Raw genomic sequence first — 20,325 nt, 5'->3', positions numbered from 1 at the left:
CAATTACAAATCAGGGGGGCCGAGTTTTCCCATCATGCCCTTCGGCAGATGTATTCACATGTATCTAGGTCAGGGGTCATCAACTACTTCTGTACAAGGGCCATTTTTTTCCTAAACAGGCACTTTGGGGGCCAAACTTTCAAATAAATGAAATAAATTTTCATAAAAGTCCAATTTAAGTATTTTTGTATAGATACTTTTATTTTCTTTCAAATGTACACTTTTTTTTTTTTTTTGGCTCAATCAGTGAGATCAGTACCGATATCTCAACCAGAGGGCGACTGACACATTTATCTAAATATTTCTGTGGCTGTCAGGTTGTCCATCTCTGGGTTTGATGCTGATATGCTGTGTAGTGATAAATGAAAAACCCAAGCAGAAAAACTGCATCCAAAAACACCTGAAGCTGAAAGTTTCCATAGAAAACAGCAGTTAAAAAAAAAAAAATCAAGAATCAACTGAAAAATACAAATTTCAAATTTTTATTCCCATAATTATATTTTTTATTCTTTATTCCCATTTCTGATTTTTTTTTCATTTTTCACCATTTTTATATTTTTATTCTTTATTTCCATTTCAAAGTTTTTATTTATTCCCATTTTAATATTTTTATTCCTATTTCTTATATAAATTATTTTTTTTATTTCATTTTCACATTTTTATTGTTTAATCCTATTTTAATGTTTTTATTCTTTAATTTCATTTTCATATTTTTATTGTTTACTCCCATTTTAATGTTTTTATTTTTGAATTTTATTTTCATATTTTTATTCCATTTTTCCATCTTTGTAATGTTATATTTTTATGCCTTATTCCAGTTTAAATGTTTAATTTTTTACTCTAATTTTTATATTTTTATTCTTTGTTCAAATCTTAATGTTTTCATTCTTGATTCCCATTTTATATTATTACATTTCTTTATTTCCAGTTTTTTACTTTTTTCATTTTTTTATATTTTTATTGTTCATTCCCATTTTTATCAAGAATCACTGATAAATAAATGTTTAACAAACATTATAGTCAATAATGACTAACAGGTGGATTTCTAAAAATGCAACATAAAGTCAAGTCAAGCCAGTTAAACTGATTGAGTCTCAGTAGTTTTTGAGTTGTTTAAACAGCTGTAGGGAGTTTATTAAGAAAATATAATATCAATAAAAACAGTCTCAATTATCGCTTACCGCATAAAATACTGATCATGTTCTGGGGGCCGGATGGGAAGATATGGGGGGCCTGACGCGGCCCCTGGGCCACTAGTTGATGATCACTGATCTAGGTGTTTCCTGTTGTGCGGTGGTCTCTGCTGGGATTCCTTCGCTCACGTCTGTAATGAACTGTGGTTGTTTCTGATGTTGGACGCTCCTGCACCGTGGCTGAAGTTATCCACTGAGTCGGCTGCTTCCTGCCTGTAGGATGCCATGCTGAGTGTGGGGGCTGTGTGTGAAACAGTGAGAGGTTATTATTATTATTTTAACTTTCAAAAATGAGACATGACGGTGAAATATGATGTATTTTTGGGACTTTGTGTGTTGGCGTGTGCATTCAAAGGATTATGATTTTAGAGAAACTTCCCCGGATCAGTCTCAGTCTGAAGGCCTGGATTTCAGACACACCACACCTTTGTTCTTATCTTAACCTTAAAAGATTACTGGAGTCATGAACTCAGACTTGTTGTATTTTATTCTTTTAGTGTCATGTCTGGTTAAAGACAAACACCTGAGTTTGGATATTACGGGAGGCAGCTCCTTGTTTGACATGAAAGAGAAACTGCAAACGTATCTGACTGAAGAGATAAAGAAATGGGTCACTGTAGTTCCAGTTTAACCCTCACAATGACCCCTGACTGATCCCTCTGTGCCTGGAGTTTACATGGACCACAGGTGTTTTATATCTATGGTTAGAAATGCCTCAGAATGTGTTTGAATTGTTTGAATCTGTTCATAGTGAAGATGGAACAATGAGATTTTTTTTTTTTTTTTTTTTGCTACATGTGTTTACATGACATCCAATTTACACGTACGATGTATGTTTGTTAGATCAGGGGTTCTCACCCTTTCAGCCCGTGACCCCAAAAATAAAGGTGCCAGAGACCGGGGACCCCCACTGGACCTGAAGGTGGTTGAACACAGAGGCCAACAAAACCATGGTCCATTGTAAAGTTAAGCTGTAATATCCATATCTATATTTAACCTGAAAAAATAACCACTCTTATCAAAGAAACTAACATATTTTTAAATCATTTGGCTGGTAAAAAGCCTTCTTAAAATTGTATGTCCTGTTTGTCAAAAATAGGATTAAAATGGTTTTAAATTGCTAAAATGGGCTAAAAATGCCAAATGAATGGTGGAAAAGCTGGTGACCTTGGATTTTAAAAGAAGCAGTACTGGAGTTGAGGGGGGATGAGGGGGGATGTCATTCCCCTGAAATAAAGATGGTCAAAATCATCCCCCTTCTAAAACGGTCTTCCCCCCTTTTCATCCCTTGAGCCATCTTTATCAGTGAATGTGGAAATATCACTACGATTTTAACACTGGAAATATTACCACCATCTCAACATTTAGGGGGCTTTGACAGGGCTTGACAAATGCGGGTGGATTTTGGCCGTGGCGGGTAGCAGCTGTATGATAAATATAATCGAGGTGATGTGTATACAATGTTGACCAAACAAAAACTTCACCTGGTCATAAGGTTAGTAAATCAACCCTCAAGATATCTATTTTTGGAAATCAGTGCCATCAGTGATCAATGAGGTGCTGAGTGCGCACTCTCTCTCTCTCTCTCTCTCTCTCTCTCTCTCTCTCTCTCTCTCTCTCTCTTTCTTTCTCTCTCTCTCTCTCTCTCTCTCTCTCTCTCTTTCTTTCTCTCTCTCTCTCTCTCTCTCTTTCTCTCTCTCTTTCTCTCTCTCTCTCTTTCTCTCTCTCTCTCTCTCTTTCTCTCTCTCTCTCTCTCTCTCTCTTTCTCTCTCTCTCTCTCTCTCTCTCTCTCTCTCTCTCTCTCTCTCTCTCTCTCTCTCTCTCTCTCTCTCTCTCTCTCTCTCTCTCTCTCTTTCTCTCTCTCTCTCTCTCTCTCTCTCTCTCTCTCTCTCTCCTGAGCAGCACAGAAACTCTAACCACGTGTGTCCTGTAAATCCACCTGTTACTCTGCAACCTCTCTTGTCAAAAGTCATCTTCTGCTATAGTGGATCCTTTAGTTTGTGAATTCATGGTAAAACTCCTAAAGCTCCCGCCCTGGTTCTGATTGACGTCGTAGAACTTCTTTCTGCTGATCAGCTGTTTTAAAATCAGATCGCGGGTGAAAACAAATAAAGAAAACGTAGGAATATTTTAAGGTGATGTAATAAAATGAAGCCTACTGATAATGACATAGAAACATAGCAGGATCACTGGTTTAGGCTAGTTTAATTCTGAGGGGGAAAAAAAACAATAAAACAGAGCTAAAAATGTGGGATTAATGTTATGATGAAAATAACTCTTGAAAAAGTCAGATAGACATTAAAAATGTTATCTTTATTATTGCAATAAGGAATATGATCATTGAAAGCTCACAAAAATGTGAGAAAAATGGTCAAAAGCAGGAAAAACATGGCAAAAAAATGAGCATAAAAGTAACTAAAATAGGCAAAAATGTGGGAAAAATGGCCAAAGGGCAGCAAAAACATGGCAAAAAATGAGTGTGAAAGTGACTAAAATGGCCAAAACTGTAAGAAAAATGGTCAAAAAGCAGCAAAAACATGGCAAGATATATAAATGAATGTATATGGGGGGGGGGGGGCTCACTAATTTTGAAACCCTGGCTACAGCCCCGACCATCTCGACTACTGGTTAGAAGTGGCAAAAATCTGATAAAAAGGGCAAAAATGTGCATAAATAGTGGTTAGAGGAATTCAAATGTGCATTTAAAAATATATATGGTAAATAAGTTTGTGTTTTTGTGGTTCATATCTTACAAATTTGCCTTAAAAATTAAAATTAAATTCAGAATTGTGATACAATCAAGAAAAGAAATAATATTTTCAAATATCTTCCACCGTGCCCACCCTTATCGCCCCTGTGTGATGGTAAATCACCATAACTTTCTGGAAGAATCTCTCACTACAAGGCTTATGCTGCGTTCCAGGCAACCCGTAATTTGGAAATTTCCCAGATGAAATCTCCGTGTTCCGACCTGAAAGCGTTCCAGGCAAATTACGACTTCGGTTTGAGCGCAATGAATTCTGGTATGTAAACAAACCAACATGGCAGACAACATAAGATTTATGCTAAATCATTTCAGTCACCAAAGGAGCCTGCAACCTGCTCATCTGAGTGAAATGGAGGAAGGGAAACGGCGCATAAGGTAACAGAAACTTATACTTTATATTTTACGGTATTTGTCATTATTTTGAAACGTATTTTGTATTGATTAATGCACTGAAAACTAGCTAACGCCAGAGCAGCTGCCAATGATGCATTAACATCAGCAGATGAATAACGTTAGAGAAATACCTTGCTATGATAAACTTTTTCTAAAGTTAGAGGCAGTGATGTCACGTCACAAGTCATAACTCGGAGTACATTGATCTGGTACAAGTTCACAGGTGGGAAGTTACGAGTTCGACTGCCGTTCCAGTGCACATTCACGAGTTACAGGTGGGAAAAACAGGAGTTACGGGTTGCCTTGAACGCAGCATTAGTCACCGGTTATTAATGAATGAAGACTCTTCTAACGCTGTTTTTGCTTTCAGGTTTTCATAATGACTCGATTATCAATGAGATGTAAAAACAAAAGCTCAACATTAATATTATTATTATGGTCTTATGGGGCCCCTGGTAGTCTGGCGTTTTCCCCGGCTGTTATGAACAAAACGCGACTGCAAAGTGACGCATTTTGGCACATTTGACTTGCCGTAGTTGCTGCTCGGTAGCCGTTGTTGCTCTTGAACGCAGCTTGTCTCTGTTATCAAACGCTGCAGACTTCCTCCACAGCAGGGAAACACGGACAGGTGAGACTTTAGACATTTTTAATGTGAAAGGGTTAAAACGGAAATGTTCAGTTTTATCTGAAACAGCTAGTAAAGGTTAAAGTTTAGTTTAATGTGAACACATTTATGAGAGTGATGGACTAACAGAGACATGACTGCTGGATCCACAGGAGGACTAGACTATATCAGTCTGGTTTACCTGCAGACAGAGCTGCTCTTAAAGACTTTAACACGTCTGTTGTGGTGGACTGGACCTCAGAGACTGGTTTTAAGGTGTCCCACACACAGACTGGGTCCATACGACCAGGATTTAACCCATTAAGATGACCAAAGCAGACCAGGTTTAAAGTGTTCAACGTGAAACCCTACAGTATGTAACCTAAGGTTGACTGACAGCTGACTGAACCAATTAGAGCTGGAGACCCGCCCCCTAGATCCTGAGGAAAGCTCAAAGTCCACATAAACAGGTTTAAAAATCCTGAGAAGTGATTTCTTTGTTTGGAATTATCTTCTCCCAGTAATAAGGGGTCAGTAAAACCTGCTGCATATAAAACTTTAGCTTTGTCTTTAAACAGGAATTAGTTTTCACCTAAATATTGTATCTACACATGAGGACAACAGGCTTATCTAACCTTACAGCACACAAAAATATAGATTATTTTTATACATTGTTGAGAGCGTGTCTGTCAGTTAGTAGGGGCTGTCATGAATGAATGAGTGGAGTCCTTTTTCTCACGACAAACTTATTTAGGCCAAGCATGGACTAAATTTCCAAAGTTCTGGAGATCCTGGAAATTCCCTTTAAGACGGGGGTTTCAAAGTCAATCACAACAGGGGCTGGATTCTGGATTCAGGTCTAACCTGAGGGCCTAACAGGGTCACCTTTTTAACCATAAACTGTCAACCTTGTTTCACCGGCAATTACAGTGCTTAACAAATGTGTTAGACCACCTGTCATGTTTTTGTCTCAGAGACCATCCAGCATCATGAAGTGCTTTAATGCGGACTCTTTCATTTTCAGTCAGCTCTCCACGTTTTACCATTTTGAACAGGAATGAGGAATTTCAAACTGAATTCACCCAAATTTGAGCCGGCTCACTGGGCTTCTCTGAGAAGTCAGAAATAAATCAAGCATAACATTCAACCACTAAAACTCATTTTTCTGTTCAGGAATGCCAGTAAATAACTATAGTTTAGCATATTAATCAAGAAATATTAATGTGCTTTACTATTTTTTCCAGTTTTTTGTGAACAGTAAATTTGAAAATTCATGGATAACAATAATAATTATATTTTAGCATAAAAAAATATCATTTGGGTTAAAGAGCTTCTACATATTGGTGTATTAACCATTGCAGAAACATAAAAAATACCCTCCGATATCCTCAAATATTCACTAAAAGTTTAACTTAGCTTTTCTGAAAAAAAAAAAAAAAAAAGCTAAAAATGTGAGTGAAATTTTCACCCCAAAAAAATCCATGATGATTTCTGAAAAACTTCAAACAAATCCCCCAACATTTCTGAAAAAAGTCACACAATTTACCTATAAGTTCCTCTTAAATTCCATGGAACATTATGAAAAATGTCCAAACATATTCTCCCTAAAATCCAAACAAATTTAATTTGAAAAATCCCTGGAAAATTTCAAGTAAAATCCTTACAGAAATTTCCAATCAAATTCCCCAAATAAACAAATAAATTCCTCAAATTATCATGAAAGTACTAAAAAAACTAAAGCACACAGCCCCACAAAAAATAAAATAAAAATAGAAATAAACTCCCTAAATATACAAACCTATTAAAAAATCTGGACATTTTCTAAAAGTTACAAAGCAAATTCTGTGGAAATTCTGGACTGTTACCTTTTCATAGCAAAATTTCTGAAATTATTGTTGGAAAGTCCAAATACAACAGTGTCCTCATATGAGCACACAGGGTCTCAGGAGCTGAAAATGAAAACTAAAGCATGAATACCTGTAATAGATGGAGAGCTTTCTCTTTATTTGACTATTAAATCCTTTATTCCTTTCATATCTCTCCAAACGTTCGGTATTTCCTGTCAACTCTATGTACTTAAACATTTCAGGGCAGTCAGCCAGAATGACCAGCCTCCAGATGAGCGCCAAGGAGGAGATGGTGGAGAAGTTTCTGGATGCTGCAGCCCGAGGAGACCTGACCCAGGTGTCCTCCATGCTGACCCACGCCCCCTCGCTCATCAACCAGAAGGGCTACAGCGGCTGGACGGCGCTGATGCTCGCAGCTCGAAACGGACACTACAGCGTGGTGGAGAGGCTGCTGTCGTTGGGGTACGACAGATTCAAGCCTCAGTTATGTTTGAATTTAAACAGTATAGGATTAGCTATCCAAATACTCAGAATGTCCTAATGTTGGGGTGATGTTTCGTTCTCAGCTGCTGGTTCAGGACTCAAAAGTGGGTCACTAAGCGTGTTCAGTGTCAGAGATGTGTGCCTGGAACCAAAGATGTGGTAGAACGTCTCTGATGTGCTTTTATTTTGAAGGAAATGCATCCAGCTCTTTGTTCACAGCTTTTAACTGATTGATGAGTGATTGAGAAATTGAGGAAATTTGGGTTGAAGGAGGTGATGGTGGGTCCTGATGCTAGACCTGTTAAGAACCACTGATCCAAATCAACATCCCCAAAGTCTCTGAGATTTTTGGAGGGTTCTAAATGAGTTTCTATGGAAGCCCATTTACACCATTTACAAGGAAAAATATGTATGTTAGGTAATCAATTAAAAAAGACTACTAGTATAATGTGAAGTCAAAGTTACATGATGAAAAGTCAAAATTATGAAATGAAATTTGATCATTATTAGATTAGAAATTAAAATTATTAGATGAAGTGATAAAAACATGAAAAACGTTGAAATTCTGAGATGAAAGTCAGAACTCTGAGATTAAAAAAATAAATCACGAGATAAACGGTCAGAATGATAAAGTCATGAGTCATACTTATGAGATTTCAAATAAAAATATGAGATAAAAATTAAACTTAAGGAAAAGTAAATTATGAGATTAAAAATCAGAATTATAGGATAAAAAAATCAGAATTATGGGATTATATATCACAATTCTGAAACTGAAAAGTATGAGATAAAAGTCAAATTTAAGGGGAAAAGTCAATTATGAGATTAAATTTCAAATTATGAGGTTAAAAATCAGAAGTAAGGGATTATAAATCACAATTTTGAAACTGAAACAACAATGAGATTAAAGTCAAATTTGTGGGAAAAAAAGTTGATCATGAGATTAAATGTTAAATTAAGGATCAGAATTATGAGATTATATATCACAATTCTGAAACTGAAAATATGAGATAAAAGTCAAATTTATGAGAAAAAGTCCATTATGAGATTAAAAAGTCAGAATTATGAGATAAAAAGTCAGAAATATGAGATTAATCACAATTCTGAGACTGAAAAATATGAGATAAAAGTCAAACGTTTGAAATTAAAAGCCAGAAATATGACATTAAACATTTAAATTATGAGGTTAAAAGTAAAAGAAAATATATGTATGTCATAACAATTGAATAAAAAATCAATTTTTTTTTTGAAAAAGTCATAATTATGGGATCAAAAGTCAAAAGTGGAAATTAAATTATGAGATAAAAATAAAAATTAAGAGATTAGAAATAAACAGTTTGAAACTAAAAGTCAAAATTCTGAGATAAAAGTAAATTTATTAGTTAAAAAGTCAGAATTCTGAGATCAAAAATTAAAATTATGAGTCAAAAATCAAAGTTATAAAATCAAACGTTAAACTGTTTAGCGTGGCTAACATTTATCAACCCTCTCTGGTCCTGACCCGGTGCTGTTAGGAGCCTTGAACGTTCCACATCACCTCTGTCATGTTGGGTCCCTCGGGTCCTCAGACGCTGTCTGGTCTGGAACCAGGTTTTTCTCTTCTATTAGCCAAGCATCCATGATGGTGACTGTAGCTCTGCCTCCATGGCCTTATTCTTGTTGTGTGTTTTTTATGGTGAAGGGGACCAGTGTGTTAGGGTGAAGATCTTAAAGGTGAACTGCAGACATAAATGTCACGTTAAAGTCTGAAAACTCATTTGGTGACAGCTAGAATAAGCATTGATTTCAGGCTTTTCTGTACATGTCTCATGGGTTTTTTGTGATGTTCATTAATGAAACTGATCCAAATGACCTTTTAAACTTTATTTAGTATACGCTGACTGCTTTGTTATTAAAAACCTGTAACTAGATAGATGGCGTCAGGGATTCTGAATCCTTTTTTCTTCTCTTTTATTCATCAAGATGTGATAAATTCTCGGTAAACAGCTCGTCTCAGACCGCCTACGATATCTCAAAGTTCTGGGGCCACAGAAACATCTCAAACCTGCTGGGTCGCACAGACGACGGCTGTCAGAGAGTCCTGCCGGACTCTGACCTCCACCAGCAGGAAAACTTCTTCAGCAGAGAGATGTTGGACCGTCTGAGTGCAAAGAGAACCGATAGAGTCTGGTTAGAGGCCAAACAGAGCGCTGCAGACACCGTCTACCTCCTTTTCTCTGACCTCAGCCCCATGGTGAGCAGCTCCAAGAACAGCGACAGTGAAGAGGTACGCACGCATTTTTTATCTGGAGGCGTTTAACAGGAAGTCAATTTTTATAGGTCCATATTTGGAAAACAGCTGGAAACAGCCATCCTGAAATTAGTTCAAAATCTCCCTTGTTGCAGAGGATTTGGGTCCAATAAAAGCAGAAGTGTGGTGGCTGAAGTGTGCCTCTGTGCTGACAGGGTTGTAAATGAACAGAACTGTATTTTTAAACCAACATGGTCTTTACAGGGTGAGGCCAGGCTCTGCCGGTTCAGCTACGAGGCCGTTAAAGATCTCCTCCTCAAACCAGAGACAGTAGTCATCTTTCTAGGAGTGGAGAGGAGGAAGAGATCGCCATCTTCCTCTTCCTCCTCTCCCTCTGAGACAGACGATGCCATCTGGGAGCCTCCTGCCTGGTTCGCCATCAACACACGTGAGGACGCCGCTGAACTTCTGAAACGCTGCCGAGAGGGGAACTGCTCTTTCCCAAAGTTACTCCACAGAGACCTGCTGAAACTCAGAGAGGACGAGGCAGGTGAGGAAGACATGACATCACTTATTTTACGTTACAGGTTTTTATCTAATTGACATCACTTTGTAGATATCAGTTTTCATTTTGGCATCAATTATTTTGTTGTCAAAAAAAGCAAAATTGACTGATTTATAAAATCATTTAAAGGGTAAAACATCCGCAGGGGTGAATACTTTTTTAAGGCATTCTGTATAAAGCTGGATGTTCCAGCTTCCTTTTTCCCTGTTAACCCTCAGGCATCGCTTTAATTTACTACCCTTTAAAGCCATTAAGGACAAAAATGTCCACTTCCAAAAAGCTGCTATAAAAACTTAACAGATTGATATTTTTTAAAAACTTTTTTGCATAAATCTCTTAAACAACCTCCGCTATGCTCAAAACTACCAAACATTCAATCATTTTGAGGATTTTAACCTTTAAATGCCAGTTTGATTACTTAAAGTCAATGTTGTTTTTTACGAAAAAAGTGGAAAAATGTGAAATCTTCCTTATACCAAATGTTGGATGGCTGGGCCATTATTTGTAAATCCAGCTTGGACATGTCCATGATCAGCCAAAATACTGACTTTGATGCATTTTTAGTTTTTGTGTAGCATTCGATTTAAAATTTACCATCCTTTCAAGTCACTTGTGGACAAAAACGTCCCATTGACTCCCATTCAAACCACATTTTTTGATCTCACAGTGTTGCCCTGACCTATTAGAGCAATTGAAAATTGAATTCAGAAATTTGCCCAGAAAGAAATTTTGTTGCAAAAAAATAGACCATTTTGGCACTAACACAGCCAAAATGTTGAGCAGAGAAAAGGGAAAAATTTGCCCAAATGGAAAAAAATGTCCCTAGAGATCCCTGAGGGTTAAGGTTTTGTCTCTGTTTTATGCTGTAAATCAGATGGTGTGGATCCTAACAGCAGCTCAAATGGTGCTGTGGTACTTAAAGGTTTGGTTGAGATATACACATGCTGTGATTGAACCAAGGAAATCATGATTTAAAGGGTTTAATGGTATGATTATAATGATAAACTTCATTATATAATATACTAGCAGCAGTTTTTTACCATTATCTCATCCTGTATCTATGCCACTGGATGATTAAAACACTGTTTTTATTTGATTATAGAAAAGAGAATATTCTGCTGACTTTCTGGTCTTTCTTTCTCGTCCTCCAGGAGTCGTGGCTCAGGCTCGGTCGGTGTTGGCCTGGCACAACCGCTACAGTTTCTGCCCGACATGTGGCAGCAGCACCGACATGGAGGAGGGAGGATACAAGAGACGCTGCCTGAACATCGACTGCAGGAGCCTGAAAGGGGTTCACAACACCTGCTATCCTCGAGTCGGTATGAAGACCTTAAAGGGGACGTATTTCACCCTTTAAAGACAAGTTTATATCGGTCTCAGAGGTCCCCAAAGCATGCCTGTGAAGTTTGTTTAAAAAAAAAAAAACACTCCAGTATTGGATTTTTGTATGTCTAAAAACCATTCTGTTTCAGCCCCGCTCAGAACGAGCTGTTTCTGTTTCTGTGGCTTAAATCAGTGATACTCAACGTGTAGCTCTTGAGCTTTTATAACTTAATCTTAAATATTATTCCCCCAGAAAACCTTAAAAAAGGTCAAATAAATTTGGCCCTTTTTTACAATTTTTTGCCACTTTTCACCCATTTAAGCTACCTTTTGTCATTAAATACCGCTTTTTTCCTAGTTTTTATCCCATCTTGGCCACTTCTTTTTGCCATTTTTCACCCAGTTAAGCTACCTGTTGCCATTAAATACCACTTGCTTCCTCATTTTTTGCCCATTTTTGCCACTATATCCCATTTTTGCCCTTTTCACCACTTTTCACCCATTTCAGCTACCTTTTGCTACTAAATACCACTTGTTTCCTATTCTTTGCTCATTTTTGCCACATTTGCACCATATTATGTCACCTGTAACTCATTTTTTTGTCACTTCTCACCCATTTTTTTGCTACTTTCTGACCCCTTTTCCACTTTTCCTCCCCGTTCTCACCCCTTAACCTGTTTTTGTTGCTTTTTGACCATTTTTGCCACCTTTAACTTACTGTTATTATACTTTAAGCTGTTTTGCCACTTTTCACCACTTAGATTGTGGCTCTTGCAAAGGTATTTTTCATCAATTTGGCTATTTGGTTGAGCAGGGTTGAGTAACAGTGACTCCGCCCCTCTTAGGAAATGGATGTGGCTTATTGGATGAGGCTCTCCTGGTCCTTTTCTCAGCTGCCAGCTGAAAGGAGGATCAGGAGAGGAGGGCGGAACTTTCTCCGAAGCAGGGAGGGCCAACCGAACCTGGGGGCAGGGCTAACTCCCAACATGACATCATGAGGGGAAAATCTGAGAACGGCTTGTTTTAGCACACATTTTGTGAAAGGTGGAGAAAGAGAGGGAGGGAATGGATTTTTCTGGTACTTGAGAGGATTGTGGACAGGCCAGGGGCCATATTTTTGTTAGAAAAGCCTGAAAGGGTGATTTTGCATAATATGCCCCCTTTAATTTAAGCTGACAGTCTAAAGGGAAGAGAGCTGCTGTCTGTCTGAGAACATCATCATTTAAGATGGTGCATATGAGCAATGAAAAATCTGAAGGAGGAAAAACAGTTGTTGAATGTTGAGGAGGTTACCTGGGCAGGTTAAGCCACAGGAACACTATTTTGTAGGTCATGTTTTCAGACAGCTCTGTTCTAGATTCATGCTGATAATTTAGTTTGATAGTAGAGCTCTTCAAATAAAGGTTTGAGTTTTTATTCTACTTCTGTCTTAATTTCTGACCTTGGGGACAGCATAAGTAAAAATGGGCTCATTTTACCCCGCTCTCCCCTACTGAAATCAGAGTAATGTTTAAAAAATCCTTAAAATTTAAGTCTGAACATGACTGTTCTTAAATGTGCACGGCTGAGTGCAGCTACGCTTTCACCACCTCCAGAGACAGTGGGGTCCCTGTGTCTGGAGTCGTATTTTGGGGGTCACAGGCTGAAATGTTGCTGACCTCTGGTTTAAAACTCTTGGTGATAATATTTATATCAGCCACAGAAGCTAGGCTATTCTCTGATACGGATGGGCACAGAAAAGCTGCAAAAAAGTGTTGGACCAGTTTTGATTTACTCCTATGAAGAAGGTAATTGGAAATGCACACATTATTGATGTGAAAACACCCCCTCTCTCTATATGCCTGTGTGATCCAGATCCTGTGGTCATCATGCTGGTGATCCATCCTGATGGAAACCAGTGTTTACTGGGAAGAAAGAAGATCTTTCCTGCTGGTCTCTTCTCCTGTCTGGCTGGCTTCGTAGAGCCTGGTAACAAACCAACTAGCCCGTATGTGTCTGTGTGTTTGTATATGGTAGGACTAACAGGAGATGACACCCCCCCCCCCCCAACCCACAGGTGAGTCGATGGAGGAGGCAGTGAGGAGGGAGGTGGAGGAGGAGAGCGGCGTGAAAGTCGGACCGGTCTCCTATGTCTCCTGCCAGCCGTGGCCGATGCCGTCCACTCTCATGATTGGCTGCCTCGCCGTTGCCATATCGACTGACGTCAAAGTGGACGAGAGCGAGATCGAGGATGCCAGGTGGTTCACACGGCAACAGGTACTCCAGATAAGGGCTGTCAAGATTAATTGCATTAATCACAGTCAATTAAGGTCCATAACCTAACATTTATTTTGATTAATCTCCTGCTTTATCATCTCTTTCTTTGGTTAACCCACATCAGAGTCTCCCTGCAGACACAGAGATCCTTTATGTCTCATTTATCTTTAAAAACTCACAGACAGGTCAGAGGTCATCAGACATTTACCTTTTTACTGTTCATTCATGCCGGCCTTACACTAGACCTGTGGTTCCAAACTGGTCTCGCCTCAGGACCCACCACCACCTCCTGCATGAGCAATCACAACCCACATTTTAGCAAATGTTACACAAATCAAATGTATTTGACAATGAATACTGAAGTTTGCAGTTTATTTGAACAAGAAGACAGAAAAAGCATGTCATTATAGAAACCTTTGATATGCATACGTAGTTGTGTTTTATTCACTTTCCCATGAAAGACGTACATTTTACTTGTTTTCTTGAGATTCTGAGAAAATGTAGAAAATAAAAACTAGTTTTGTTTTACTCAGAACGGGAGTGAAACTGTTGTGGATCTCAAGAAAATAACCAAAATACCCTGGTAATCATGGAAAAGTAAAATAAACTGGATGGATGTATTTGGCCTAGGCCAGGGGTGTCAAACTCAATCACAGCAGAGGCCAGGTTCTGATTTGGGTCTAACCTGAGGGCCTACCAGGGTCAATATTTAACCACTGGGTGTCAACCTAAATGATTTTGAGATTAAAAGTTCAACATGATAAGTTAAAAACTCAAAATCTAAATCATAATTTTTAAGGTAAAAATGAGATAGAAGTCAAAGTTCGGAGTTGAAATGGTCAGCAAAACTGACAAGAAATTCAAAATCATGATATTTAACAATCAAAATATGAGTTGAACATTGAAATTGTGAGTTTAAAATGTCAAAATATGAGATTAAATATCAAATCCATTAGTTTTAACAGTCAAAATACGAAATAAAATTCAAATCATAATTTTTAAGGCAAATAAAATGAGATAAAAGTCAAAGTTCAGAGTTGAGATGGTCAGCAAAACTGACAAAAATTCAAAATCATGATTTTTAACAATCAAAATATGAGATAAACATCAAAATTGTGAGTTTAAAATGTCAAAATATGAGATTGAATATCAAATCCATTAGTTTTAACAGTCAAAATATGAATTAAAATTAAAAATCATGAGTTTTAAAGGTAAAAAACAAAATAAAAGTTGAAGTTAGGAGTTGAAAAAAGTCAAAACATGAGGTAAAGTGAAAATCATGACTTTAAAAGCTCAAAGTAGGGTTCAAAATTCAAAATTATAAATCTAAAAGGTAAAAATACGAGATTAAAGTCAAAATTTTGAGATGTAAAGGTTAACATATGAAATAAAAAGTCAAAACTATAACTTTTAGTCATAACTGTGATGTGCAAAATTGAAAATACAGAGAAAACACACATTTCTCCTGCATTCCTGACCTTTTATTAAATAATTTTTACTGTTTACTTTTTCTAATTTTTATGAATCAACAAGGATATTATAAATCATCAAAGTTGAGTTTACATTTTTATACTGAAGGAAATCTGCAGACCTCATACTGGTGGGCCAGTTCCAATACAAATATGATATATGATCTGGTGGGCCGGGTATTAACTGCACCAAAGGCCGGATTTGGCCCCCGGGCCTTGAGTTTGACACCCCTGGCCTAGGCCATCCATACATTATGGACATTTTGCTATCCACTTTTGGGTCCCAACCCAGCAGCTGAGAATCAAAGCACAAGGGGACTTTGCTGAAACTTGTAGATGACTAAGACTAAGATTCTGCAAAGACCGGAGCTCTTACAGGGTCACTGATTACAAGACTAGAATTAGATTCTTTTAAGATTATTTCCCATAATGCACCTGGTGGAATTTTACAACAAAAACTTTTGGGCAAAGAACAACTGAGCAGAAACAAAAGCAGCTTTAAGCCTCAGCTTAATATGTGCAGAACTTTTAGGCATGTTGGGGACAAAAATTGAGTTTGAATGAAGGCGTGTAATGGCGAGTAAGCCCACCAGGGGGCACCATCAGGCAGGAAGGAGGATCAACGCAACCCCAGTCGTGCTCTGGATGTCCTTTCATATCACCAGGGGCATGGGAAAATAATCTGTTGGAAAAATAACAAAATCCACACAGTAAGAGCAGAGTAAAGGGTGGATGAGGTGAGTAAGCATAGTCTAGAGCAGTGGTTCTCAACTGGTGGGTCAGGGACCAAAAGTGGGTCACAAAGCTGATTTTAGTGGGTTGCGATAGTGTGCCTGGAAAAGAAATACAGCATAACATACAGCACAATCACACATTTTTTATGTTTTCCTGTGATGTCCAAATTATGTAACCAATCATGATTTTTAAAAGAATATATGTTTGACGTCAGGCCAAAACCTCATGTCACCTTTTTTTTTTAGATTTTAATTTTCTTTCATAAATCAGTGCTATGAGTCCTCCTTTACATCTATCAGAGGGTTTAAACCAATTTTAAAGCAATAAAAGGTGTCAAAAATAATCTGACTGTGACCATTCAGTGTTAAATTAATGAAATATACAGCTTTTTTAACCCTTTAAAGCCTGAAAACACAATTTATAGCCAGAAAATTCTAATTTTTATATATCTCTTGAAAAAGTGACTTTAAAGAAAGCAGAGTCAGCCGACCTGATTTCCTCCTACATAAAAAATACTGAGACAGACGTAATGTGCTTGTGCTTATTCCTGCTTAGAATCCTGGCAGCAGAGTTCTGCTCCATCTGCAGCCTGTCCCAATATTTTTGGTTAAGAACGGTAACAAGGCTGGTGTGATAATCCAGCCGTGATGAAGCAAAAGCATGTAAAAGTGTCTGTTGTTAAAAGTTAAACGGGTTGATTTTTGAAATATTTCTGAGGTGATAAAAACAAAAGTTTGATTGTATACTGCAAGAAATTCAAACTCCAGTCAAACCAGAGTTTCTAAAAATTAGTATTCCATGATAAAAAACTGAATAAAGTGTAAACTACAGATCTCATTAGAAACTCTGACACAGATTTTAAAGTCTATGTTTATAAAATAAACTTCAGATATTTCTGGTTAGTATGAACATGTATGATCATTTCTAAAGACAGAAACCTTTATTTTGTTTTGTTTTGTTTTTTTTTTAGGTGGTTGAATCTTTGCTCAAAGGTTCCCGTCCGGCGCTCATCATCCCGCCCCGACAGACGATCGCACATCAGCTGATCAGATACTGGATCGGTATGAACTCTAACCTCTAACCTGGACTACGGACAGACGGGTCTGATCTAACTACAGTTCTGGACTGATACTGGTTTAACTGGTTAACTGGGACAAATCAGCTGACTGTGAAAGAATCAGCTGATTTTACACAATGCAGTTTTATTCTGGTTTTTATGACTCCACATGGTTTGTATTCTGAGATCTGTTCTTCATCTTACATTTGAAGGCTAAAATGACGTGTGCCACAGAAGCTGATGGTAATAAACATGTTCAGGAAACTTCCTTTGTCTCCCTCAGATATCTGAAGTTCTGGCCGAGAGGCGTAGCTGTCTTCAGTGTCAGCAGTGAGGTCATGAGCAGTGAACAGCCATGATGCAGTTTTCCCTCCGTAGCCCCACTCCTCTCTCCTCTCTCAGACGATTAACAAGGAACAGAACAACAGGAACCAGAACTCAGAGGTTTAGGAAAATAGTATTTATAATTCTACGGTTTCAACAGTTAGCGCCATGTTTGGTGGGTTTATTCCTTTCAAAATAACTGTTCTTGGTGCAGAGTCCCTTTAGAAAGCCATTGGGTTAGACCATTTTACTTTACATGAAGCTCCTCCCACATTCATAGCTCCAGTAGAGCCTCCAGGAATAAGAACGACAGTGTTACTCAACCCTGCAAAAGCCAAATTGTTGAAAAAAAATAGTGGCAAAAATAGGCAAAAATGGGCAAACACTGGGGGAAAAGTGGCAAAAATGGGCAGAAAGTAGAAAAAATGGGTGAGAAGTGGCAAAGACGGGCAGAAAAACGAGTGAAAAGTGACTAAAATTGGCAAAAATTGTCAAAAAAAGTGGAAAAATGGGAATAAAGTGGAATTTAATGGCAGGAGGCAGCTTGAACAGGTGAGAAGTGGCAAAAATAGGTTAAAAAAGGACCAAAAATTGCAAAAAGCATGATTAAAGTGTCAAAAATGGGTGAAAAGTGACTAAAATAATGGGCTACAGCAGCAAACACTGGAAAGAAAGTGGCAAAAATGGGGAGAAAAAGGGCAGAAAGTGGCAGAAATTGGTGAGAAGTGGCAAAGATGTGGAGAAAATTGGGTAAAAAGTGACTAAAATTGGCAAAAATCCGCAAAAAAAGGTGGAAAAATGGGAATCAAGTAGAATTTAACTGCAAAAGGCAGCTTAAATGGGCAAAAAGTGGCAAAAAAGGTGAAAAAAGGGCAAAAACTTGCAAAAAGCAGGACAAAAATGTCAAAAAGAAGTGGAAACAATGGGAATTATGTTTCAAATTAAGACATAAAAGAGCCACATTGAGTATCACTGAAGAAGGATGTGTTTTTACTTCAGTATTAACAGGCTAAGATTTAGGATGACTGTTTGCTTTAAGAGTTAGCTCTGATGGATAATCTTCAGAGGATGCACACAAAGCTCTGTGGTGTTTCTGTGAAAATAAGCCATACATGTCACTGGATTTATTATCTTTATTAAATCAGAGACAGGAGTGAGAGGTACAGTAACACTAGAACATTCACATCTTTGGCTCAATAGAATTCACATTTTTACACACATGAGAAGTTCATGAGTTTAACAGCTTAAGGTTGGCTGCACATTAGACGATGCCAGGCATAATTTACCCTCCAAAGATTGAGAGGGAGCAGTCTTTTCAGCTACCAACATCTGACGCCCTCTCACAGCTGATGACAATCTGTCAACAAGCCACTGTGTTTTGTTATGGACTAAGATTTTGGAGTTCTTACAGGGTCACTGATTACAAGACCAGAGTTAGAGACCAGAATGCACCTGGTGGAAATTTGCACCAAAAACTTTTGGGCAGAGAACAAAAGAGGCTTCTGGCCTCAGCTTAATATGTGCAGAATTTAAAGGCATGTTGGGGACAAAAATTGAGTTTGAATGAGGGCGTGTAATGGCGAGTACTTCCACCAGAGGGCGCCATCGGACAGGAACATGGCCGATAGTGAAAAAAATCCTGAGCCTGAACTTTTTCCCGGGTGGGGGATGCATACATAGGAAAGCCAATAGCGACAAAAGTACTGGATCTGACTGCAATATAGTAAAAGTTAATGGTCACAATGTTATGGGGGCATCTGAGGCTTCTTCTAGCTGTTGTACAATAACATTTGATTAGCAACCATTCATTAAAGCAGGGCTGTACATAAACTTTTTTTGCCCATAGCGCTGGTACTACAGAGGTTGACAATCTTGCAGCACAGAACAAAAACCTGTAGCACAATATATAAAACGTTTGTTTCATCTCTAAAACCAACATGTAACCAAAATATATGCTTAGTAAGTGAATGTACTTGAAATACAAAACCAAAACAGCCTAAATTACGGCCCTCATTATTGTCTACCAAAGCAAACGGCCAATCACAGAGAAGAGAGATGCTGACGGTTTATCTCCACATTCAGACGCAAAACAAGAGCAAACTGCTGGAAGCTGACTAACTTTACAGAAGCTGTGGTGCTTGAAGATGATCAGAGCAGTTTGATTTAGAAATCAGACTTTGAGATCAGACAGAGGAGCAGATGAGCTCAGTTTGTGCTGCTGGAATCCTTTTGTTTGTATTCATCTTTTTTTTTTCTACTTTTGGCAGGACCAACAGACAGCTGAAGTCTTTTTCTGTGTTCATCCTTATTACTTAAACTTTAAAGTGTGTTCTAGAGACTTAAGCATGTTTCTTTGTTCATCCTTAAACTTTGTTTCAAGGACTGACGTGTTAGGTCTAAACTACATTTTTATATTGGTTTTGATATCAGCTAAATTTAATTTGTAAATGACCCCATATTGTATAAACCACAATATTGTTCATTCCTAGTCAAACTAAGAAATATAGTAAAGTTTTAGGTTCTTATGTGGGCCTTTTTAATGGATTCCTTACAAGCCAATTCAAAAGGATCAAGGGCCACAGTTGGCCCACAGGCCAAAGTTTGGACACCCCTCATATATTTACTGATACTCACAGTAATAGGAAAATATTCCAAACATTTTTAAACACTCATTAAGCACTGTTAAGAGTTTGATCCATATAGTTGTATCACAGCACATTTTTAAATTTAGCATCTCACAGTTTGGACTCAAACTTAGGATTCTGACTTTTAATTTCATACTTTTTAGCATTTCAACTCATAATTTTGACTTCTAATATAATATTTTGAGCTTTGAGATTCATAATTCTAATTTTTTGGTGATACTTTGACCGTTTTAACCAATTACTTTGTATTTTATCTCATATTTTCAACTCCAACTTTTGACTTCATAATCCCATAATTTGACCTTTAAGACTCACAATTTAAAATGATGGATCATATTTTGACTTTTAATTTCGTGATTACAAATTTTATTTCATATTTTGACCTTTTAAACTCATGATTTTGATTTCTTTCTAATATATTTGCCATTTAAAAA

General features: G+C 37.6%; 1 protein-coding gene across 1 annotated transcript; it reads left to right on the top strand.

Moving 5' to 3' along the window:
• The first annotated feature begins 4,907 nt into the window (after positions 1-4,907).
• On the top strand, positions 4,908-17,190 carry nudt12 (nudix (nucleoside diphosphate linked moiety X)-type motif 12). The gene is made up of 8 exons (XM_041786675.1): positions 4,908-4,981; positions 7,047-7,266; positions 9,250-9,553; positions 9,782-10,067; positions 11,234-11,401; positions 13,260-13,373; positions 13,462-13,661; positions 16,836-17,190. Exons 2-8 carry the CDS (start codon positions 7,061-7,063, stop codon positions 16,944-16,946), a joined length of 1,389 nt encoding a protein of 462 aa, XP_041642609.1. The 5' UTR covers positions 4,908-4,981; positions 7,047-7,060; the 3' UTR covers positions 16,947-17,190.
• Positions 17,191-20,325: the final 3,135 nt, after the last annotated feature.

The sequence above is a fragment of the Cheilinus undulatus genome, linkage group 5 (genome assembly GCF_018320785.1).
Source record: "Cheilinus undulatus linkage group 5, ASM1832078v1, whole genome shotgun sequence".
NCBI lineage: Eukaryota > Metazoa > Chordata > Actinopteri > Labriformes > Labridae > Cheilinus > Cheilinus undulatus.
This window is presented reverse-complemented; position numbering and strand designations above follow the sequence as displayed.

Excerpts from the sequence above, each read along its gene's own strand:
- nudt12 (XM_041786675.1), top strand. The coding sequence starts at position 7,061 with ATGACCAGCCTCCAGATGAGCGCCAAGGAGGAGATGGTGGAGAAGTTT. Across the intron at positions 7,267-9,249 it reads GAGAGGCTGCTGTCGTTGGG|ATGTGATAAATTCTCGGTAA; the intron begins GTACGACAGATT and ends TTATTCATCAAG. Across the intron at positions 9,554-9,781 it reads AGAACAGCGACAGTGAAGAG|GGTGAGGCCAGGCTCTGCCG; the intron begins GTACGCACGCAT and ends TGGTCTTTACAG.